An 8571-nucleotide genomic window follows, 5' to 3' on the forward strand; every position below is an offset into this window, starting at 1 on the left:
CAGAAACCACAGTTTCCAGCTGCAGATTTGGGTATTGATGTTCAAATAGTAGCAGTTATGAAAGTAAGTGCAACTCATGTTTTGCCTTTGGATGCTAAAGGCCTTATGCAAACCATTAACAATAGTTGGATTTGTGTTGTCGGTCACAGTCCGTGCATTCAAGCAGCGATAGGAGATCAATAAGATGCTGGTACTACTTTAAACTAACCCTATGCTTTCAATATTTGCCCACCTTTAACATCGGCAAAATAAAGTAATGTTCACTGCAACTATAATTCCAATCAAATATTGATAATATGTACAACATCATAAAATGGAGCGTTCTACATAATACTTTTACCTTTATCTATATATTGAAGTATACTTTGATAATACTTTATTAGTTTTACCTATATTGCAGGACTTATGCATGTGTTTTTACCACATGGCATTGCTACTTCCTTGTAAGTAACATATTTGAGTATTTCTTCCACAACTGCTTGGTTTTTACTCAGGACTTTAAGGGACTTCTCATATTGGGTATGGTTGCTTTGTACTGTGTCTTACTAAAGTTGCCTCCCCTCTCCACTCCCCGGCAGCTTAATGGAAACTTATTTGCCAAATGAAATAATTTGCATAAAACACTAGCTATTGCTCAGAATTAAAGCAGAGCCTCAAATATCTATTGATCTGTTAGTACTCCATGATACCCAGCAGAGAGCGCCAGAGGTCATAACAAGCCTTTAAAAACGCTCTGCTTTTTCAACATCAGAGGCAGCCCCTCCTCCATCTTTGTAAATCTAATGTAAAGTCACAAATTGAGCTGTCGGATGAATCTTCCTAACATCATCTGTCTGCCTTCTGTACTAAAGTATTTACTTTGTAGGTGGTGGTAGTGATGTATGAATAGGAGCTATCCTTCTATGAACTTTATGGACGTTTTTAAAAAGTCAATTTATGTTACAACAAGCACATTATAAGAAAGTATTAAGTAGGTTTGACTGGGAAACATGTAGGAAAAACCAAAAGTATTCTGAATAGCTAACAGCTATTAACAGAGGTCCATATAAAGGCAAGGCAAGATACATTTATTTATATAGCACATTTTATAAACAAGAACATTCCAGCCAGTACAGTACACTAAAAGCATGTTGAACTTGTATATTGGTGAAGATAATGGTGAACTCATGATAGAGCTTTTCAGTAAAAGTGAAACGTTTTAAGACGATATTTAAATCCAAGGAGCCACTACAGTGCAAGTATGTTGATCTGTTACATTTAACAATTCTTTTTCTTGAGAATCTTTCTGATCCAGGGAAGGTATTTCGGGAGATCTGTGTACACATTGGGCATATTTGTGCGGTCGCATTTATAGTTGTAAGACACAACTCCAGCTGCCTTCCCGTTGCACACCAGAGGGCCGCCAGAATCACCCTGTAAGCAGTAAGAAGCTTTATCAATGACTTTCCAAGAGTACATTCATTCATTCCAGAAACCACTTCCTATGACAGGACAGAAAACATACCTTGCAGAATCCATTTTTTGTGCCATATCCACCTGCGCAGGTGACGTTGGCAGGAAGAGTAACTTTTTGACGTTCCCATATTCTTTTACAGTCCTCCAGGTCAACGATGGGCACATTCACCATTAGCAGCTCATCAACAGGTTTACCATCACTTGTGAAGCCCCATCCAGCTACCTGGCACTGTTGTTTATTCTTGAACTTAATCTCAGTTTTTGGAAGTGGAATCGGTTTTATTCTTTTGTTCTGTCGAGCTTTCCTGGACAGCTAGAGACACACAAAATCAAAAAGTTCAAATTAAAAGCGAGCAAAGCCAGACTTAAAGCATACTTCTTCCTCCAGGAAACATCAAGCTAACAATGAATTGCTTGAAGATGGGGCTGCTTTGCGTTTTAATGTAAGTGGGTATAGGCTTGCGGCACTAGAACAGAATTAAACAGAACATCAAAGTTAGAGATATTACTGTAAAAATGCTATTATCTACTTACTTTGAGGAGCATGATGTCTGCCCCCTCTTCAACTTTCTTGTAAGATGGATGCTTGCATCTCTTCACACCGTATCTCATTTTCTCATCAACCTTCTTGAGATTGTGGGTACCAAGAACAACACTTGTAGGATTCCTAAGCAAATGATAATTTAGGGGTAATCAGTAGTGTTTATTAAAAGAACTGCTGCTCCTTTAGATAATAACATAAATCATAGATTGCCTAAAAAACGTTGACAACTTACGAGCGATCACAATGTGCAGCAGTGACCACAAAGACTTCATTGATGAGGAATCCTCCACAGATATGAACATTTTGGTCGTTCTGCACGGAGGCCATAAACTGCATTTTGTTGTCCGGGACCTTTTTACCATTTATGATTTCACTACCAAGTGCTGAAAAGAAGGATGAGTTAATACTGCATTTGTAGAAAAGAGACAAATAACCACATGTGGGAATCTTACCATGAAGTCCAAGAGTTGTCAGAAGTTGAAGAAGCAGAATCCTGTGCAGAGCGGGCATCATGCTTGCAGCAAACTGAACCTGTTGTCTTTGGGTGTCGTGTCGACCCTTTTATAATCCAGTTCCCTCAGTCAGCGACCCTGTGGTTTTCACCTGCTTCACCAAGACTTCTTTAGCCCATCATGTATGCATCAGTGCAAACTTTAATTGTGTTGAAGTGATGAGTGCATGTGGTCTGTAAAGACATGAAACCTCATGAAGTGTTGCAGTTGTTTCAGTAAATATAAGGCCTGTGGTTCTGCGGCCTCCACAGCCTGAAGCACATGCATTATGTGAACAGCATGGCTGAGTTTTCACACAGTGCTTAACAATAATCTATTACTTTTCTTCAACATTTGATGTCAATTAATGTTTTTACCATTTTGAATCAATGGCAGTTTAAATATCTTTGTTGATGTTTTTTCATCACTGGATTTATAACACTTAGCCCCGTAGGATTTAGTGACATTTGGTTGGATGAATGAAGTAAAAAAGTTCTTTAGTATTGATTTACTTTTTAGCTGGGACCATATATTACTGGCACCAAAAACTAAATGAGTAGCAGAAACCGCGGTTTCCATCTCCAAGTCTGAGTGTCAGTATGATCACGATCACTGGTGTGAAACGAATTCTGGTAAGTCGTGTCAACGCTGACTGACCGCTAGTCTAAAAGAACACTGCGGCTTATTTTGAGGTGTTTGACTCAAGTGTATTATAAAGTGAATATGTTATGAGGAGGTATAACTCTTCTGAAGTGTAATTTGTTTGCAATAATTCAACATAACTTAAAAAAAAAAATAGGGTTCAAAGACTGAAAGCATGCAGAGAAGATCAAAGTCGTTCAATGGCTTTTTCCAATGTAAATAGATTTAATTCATTGCTAGAATCTGCCATGGGCATTATAAACACTGACGTATTGAGCATGAATCTATTTTACCCACCAGCCATGTTCATTTTGCATTTAAAATGTCCATCCAGTGTATTTGTATTCTTGTTTACATTGCTCTCCTTTGGTGCACACTATGATGTGGCGACATCAAATTAACTTGACTCTACAATATTAAAAAGATCAGAAAAGTTTTCGTGTGTTGTTTTATCTCATACAACCCACAACCCAGACATTTCTTGAGTAGTGTTGCAATCTAAAAGAACCGCAGAAACCACAGTTTCCAGCTGCAGATTTGGGTATTGATGTTCACATAGTAGCAGTTATGAAAGTAAGTACAACTCATGTTTTGCCTTTGGATGCTAAAGGATAGTTGGATTTGTGTTGTCGGTCACAGTCCGTGCATTCAAGCAGCGATAGGAGATCAATAAGATGCGGGTACTACTTTAAACTAACCCTATGCTTTCAATATTTGCCCACCTTTAACATCGGCAACATAAAGTAATGTTCCCTGCAACTATAATTCCAATCAAATATTGATAATATGTACAACATCATAAAATGGAGCATTCTACATCATACTTTTACCTTTATCTATATATTGAAGTATACTTTGATAATACTTTATTAGTTTTACCTATATTGCAGGACTTATGCATGTGTTTTTACCACATGGCATTGCTACTTCCTTGTAAGTAACATATTTGAGTATTTCTTCCACAACCGCTTGGTTTTTACTCAGGACTTTAAGGGACTTCTCATATTGGGTATGGTTGCTTTGTACTGTGTCTTACTAAAGTTGCCTCCCCTCTCCACTCCCCGGCAGCTTAATGGAAAGGTATTTGCCAAATGAAATAATTTGCATAAAACACTAGCTATTGCTCAGAATTAAAGCAGAGCCTCAAATATCTATTTATCTGTTAGTAGTCGATGATACCCAGCAGAGAGCGCCAGAGGTCATAACAAGACTTTAAAAATGTCTCTGCTTTTTCAACATCAGAGGCAGCCACTCCTCCATCTTTGTAAATCTAATATAAAGTCACAAATTGAGTAATAAAGTAATTCTGCGTAAGGGAAAAAAACAACAAAAGACCAAATCAGTATAAATGATAGTCTGTGAAGGTACAGTACAGGATGCACTAGATACTGCATGTTTTCTCTTTTTGGATTTAATGTCATGTCAGTACTTTTGTCCTATTTTCACTATGGCTTGACTCTTCTTTCTGACTTCTGACTAAGCAGTAACCCTGTAAGGGTTGTTAGACAAGTAATGAACACTGCATGTGAATGTGTTACTTTGGCTGTAATTTGTAGCTGGTGCTGCTCTCTAGACACAGAAACATTGAGAACGATTTTAGCGGCTCTGTGCCACTGCCATGTGTTTTCAAACCTCCATATAATGTACGAAGGTGTCGAGCCAGGAGGGATTTGACTTTGGCCCGCAGTTGAACCTCACAGCTTAGACACAGCTGTCTTGCTATATTGCGTTCAGTGTACATTTCACTGTAACTGTTGCTCAATCTGTCCACACATGCATACATGGTAAAGAAAAAATAAACATTATATACAGCTTGTTTTTAAAGCCCTAGTTTGGCCATGATCTGAGTGAGAGATTGTTTCTCAGTTGGATTGGATCTAGCCTCCAGTTTTCCATACAGCGTTAGCGTATTGCTCCTACAACTTGACAGTACAGTACAAAGGAAATACTAATTGTCTGATACAGCCCACATGTTTTAATCCAATAATAACTTTCTCACCTGCTTTATTTCAAATCTCCTAACGGGAAAACTAAAGCGTATTTTGTCCTCGTTAAGAAAGAACATCAACCTGTTAATGTTTTGATTTTGAAAAGTGCAGTGTTGAGAAAGTATCGCCATGCATACAGTGACAAAACACAGAGCATGTCTAGTTCCACTGGCTTGAAGAATTACTTCACATAGTGGGGCTTGAGGGGCAGGTTGGATGGGCTTAAACTTTGCATGAAGCGGTACTGACTTTGGTCTTTTCCAGTCACTAACAGCCAAAGACAACCTCATGATGTTGACTGGGACATCGGCCAACATGTGGCTGGCCTGCCTCGGCTGGCCAAAATATATAGGAGATGGTGTGTGCCCCTTAAGGCTACTACAGACTTTTCAGTAATCTTCCTATATTCTTGGATTTTATTTTTCTTGTATTCTTTTAGATCATATTCCTATATTTTGACAGTTTACTAGTTGCACATGTGGATTGTCCATTATATTCTTGTATGCAAAAGTTCCAAACATGTTGATATTAGCATCACAGCCACTAGCTAAAGCTACATGGTAATAAGAAATCTACTGACGTTCGACCTGTTTTGCACACATCTCTCTATTTCTGTTTTTATTTATTTTTTAAATAAAAAAGCTAACCAGCATCTGTGATAACATTAGTACACATTTGGTTTGACTTTACTGGTTATTTGGCAAACTCGCGGTGACAATGTTACTGCTGCATTTCAAAAATGGTTTTAGCACAAAACCTCCTGTCAGGCAACTTGTCGTTATTACCTTCAGAAATTCAATTTTATTTATATACAGTCTTACTTACTTAGTGATTTTGGTACAGTAGGTGCTTGTGGGTATAATTGTTACCTTTGCACAGAGCAGCCAGACTAGCTGTTTGCTCCTGTTTCCAGACGTTATGCTAAACTAAGCTAAGCTACATGTCTACTGGCTGTAGCTTGCTGTACAGACGTGAGATTGGTATCAATCTTCTCATCTCACTCTGCAGAAAGCAAATAGTTGCATTTTGGCTCTTTTGTAACTACATTTCTATGCTGGAGTTTACACTTTTTAAAAAACTTTTCCTCTCGTTCTGCTTCACACAATCATCCTTCCGTCCTCCTCTTCACCTTGTCCCCCGGTGTCTGGCACGCGGCAGGCATCCGGAGAATGCCCGACATGGGGTTTGGCCGGTCGGCCCCACATACCTGCGGCGTGGCATGGCAGGGCTTTAGGGGAAATGTGGCGCATGTGCCACTCAGCAGCCCTGCCTAATGTCCAGTAAGTGGCTTCAGACAGGAACACTAATCCACTCAGTGATGATCAGCAGTCTGAAGGCTCTGCTGCAGGCTGCCAAGACTGTCCGAGCCCACTCTCAGTTTCAGACAGAGCCCAGTGTTCTTCAAAGGGAATCATTGCAACTTTAATAAAATAGCATTTCCTTTGCAGGTATTTGACTGTGGTGAATCAATTTGTTCTTGCTTTTCCTCTTTCTTATGAAATATATTTATTGTCAAAATGAAATAGGACAGTGAACTCTCATGAAGTAGAGGACATATGAAAGGAAAGCATGATGAACTGTGAGAAGACCTGCATTTGTTTTAACAGTTAATACATCATTTTAATTTTTGTATTTTTTTGTATTTGTATTATTATTATTATAATTTGTGTGAATCTCTACTGTCCTGTTTTTCCCTCTCACTCTGTTGCTGTTTTAACTACTGAATTTCCCCATGGAGTTCAACTTTAAGTGATACCACAGATATTGGTGACATCATCTCAAGTAAGCAAACCCTAAACCTATCTAACCCTGATATTTGCATTTAATTCTCCCTGAAGTAACATTTTAAAAGTATGAGTCTAGATGTTTTTTGCAGGATTATAGCCTACTGTTAATTAAAAAAAGAAAACATCACGTGGCAGACGTTTTTGTTGCCATGTCACTTGCGCAGATTGGACCACTGGAGCTTTTCTCTTGTCCATATGTACACACCCCAAACAGCCATTAAACTACAACTGTAACATTTAAAATCCTGATTTTCTTCTGTAATTTCCCTCTATTTCTTTCATAATGCCCCAGGATAGTTTTTTTAATCAAGATGAAATATATTCAACTTGAGACAACTCCTTTCCCCCCTCATAACCCTATAGTCAAATATGTGCTTATTTCTACACACCTGCACCTTTTTAATGCCCTGTAATGCAATTTTGCTCTAAAATTCATATTGCATTCTGTCTGAACACAAGGTACCATGCCCAGAAGGTTGGTCATTGTCAATCAATCAAAGTTCATGTCTATAACCACATAGAGACAAAATGATAATACTATGGTTCAATATTGTTTCACACTAATCAATACTTTGTTCAAAAGGATTATACAATGTTTTAGATAGAATTTGCCATGATCATTGGACACATTTTTTGCAAATGAAAAAAAAGGAACTATAATTTTAGATCATTAAAATGGGATTTACCAGAAAACTCGAAATAGGTTCGGTATTATCTTGAATTTGGTTATAACAGCGTATACCTGATAACCATACACACACATGCTCACAAACTTACATACACACTCATCTGTCGTCCACCCTTTAGTCCAGCTATTCAGCATTATAACTTGGCTGTTTTTGTAACAAAACAAGGCCTAATCCTAAATTCAGGGAGCTGTGAATGTGCCTCAACAAATGGCAGACAAATGAGAAGGATTAGCGAGGGCCTGTGAAAGAGTGAAAGGTTTGCCATTGATCTACGGTGGTCCTGTTCTCTTTCAGGGCCACTCGGTCTGAAAACCCCACTGAGTAAGAGCATACAGGGCCACTCCAGAGCCCCCTAGGCCACCGAGAGACACACAACAGCCACAATTAGTCTCAGGAGCTGTAATGGCAATTCAATAAGCGCTTTAAAATTGTGCCTTAGTCCGTCTGCCACCCCACAACCCCTCCCAACCCTTCCATTTTCGTCTACATACATAAGATTGGTATTATGAGTGGCGAGGGGCTCTTTTTTCTTTCCCACCCACCACAGTTCTTTTCAGTCGCTGTGAGAGAAAATGACCACACAGGGTTTCAAAGGTTCCAGAGGCTGTGGTTTGTTGTCGCTGAAGCAGCATGACTTGTGCCCCTGTAGATTTTGGCTAAGGCCCTCAAAATGGGCTTCTATTATTACTTTTTTCTGTCACTCAGATACAAATGAATTTTGAAGCAGTCAATGTAATCTTCTCTTTACAGACTGCTTTTATTGGGTCATGAGGTATACCTTCAAACAAGTAATGTTTTCTTGCCTGTGCTGCTGTGAAGATGTGCTGCACTGTGTCATGTTTTAAGAGGGCCGACATTTCCAGAAAGATTTGAGGCCTTAGCAGAAATGTAAAGATGTGACGTGCCTACCAGGTGCTTTCTGACAGACAGTGAAGCGACAACATCATTGCATGACTCACTCTCTCACTCCTCCAC

The 8571-nt window shown here is 38.9% G+C and overlaps 1 protein-coding gene across 1 annotated transcript; it reads right to left on the bottom strand.

The window, feature by feature from the left end:
* Positions 1–1046: 1046 nt before the first annotated feature.
* Positions 1047–2568, bottom strand: LOC117496124 (granzyme B(G,H)-like). Its single transcript, XM_034147827.1, has 5 exons — positions 2452–2568; positions 2232–2382; positions 1990–2122; positions 1505–1768; positions 1047–1413 (listed from the first exon to the last, which is right to left on the bottom strand). Exons 1-5 carry the CDS (start codon positions 2510–2512, stop codon positions 1258–1260), a joined length of 765 nt encoding a protein of 254 aa, XP_034003718.1. The 5' UTR covers positions 2513–2568; the 3' UTR covers positions 1047–1257.
* Between the last annotated feature and the right edge of the window lie 6003 nt (positions 2569–8571).

The sequence above is a fragment of the Trematomus bernacchii genome, unplaced genomic scaffold, assembly GCF_902827165.1.
Source record: "Trematomus bernacchii unplaced genomic scaffold, fTreBer1.1, whole genome shotgun sequence".
Lineage (NCBI taxonomy): Eukaryota > Metazoa > Chordata > Actinopteri > Perciformes > Nototheniidae > Trematomus > Trematomus bernacchii.

Coding starts and splice junctions, on each gene's coding strand:
- LOC117496124 (XM_034147827.1), bottom strand. CDS start 2,512: ATGATGCCCGCTCTGCACAGGATTCTGCTTCTTCAACTTCTGACAACT. Junction 2,383..2,451: donor GACAACTCTTGGACTTCATG/GTAAGATTCCCA, acceptor CCTTCTTTTCAG/CACTTGGTAGTGAAATCATA. Junction 1,414..1,504: donor CAAAAAATGGATTCTGCAAG/GTATGTTTTCTG, acceptor TACTGCTTACAG/GGTGATTCTGGCGGCCCTCT.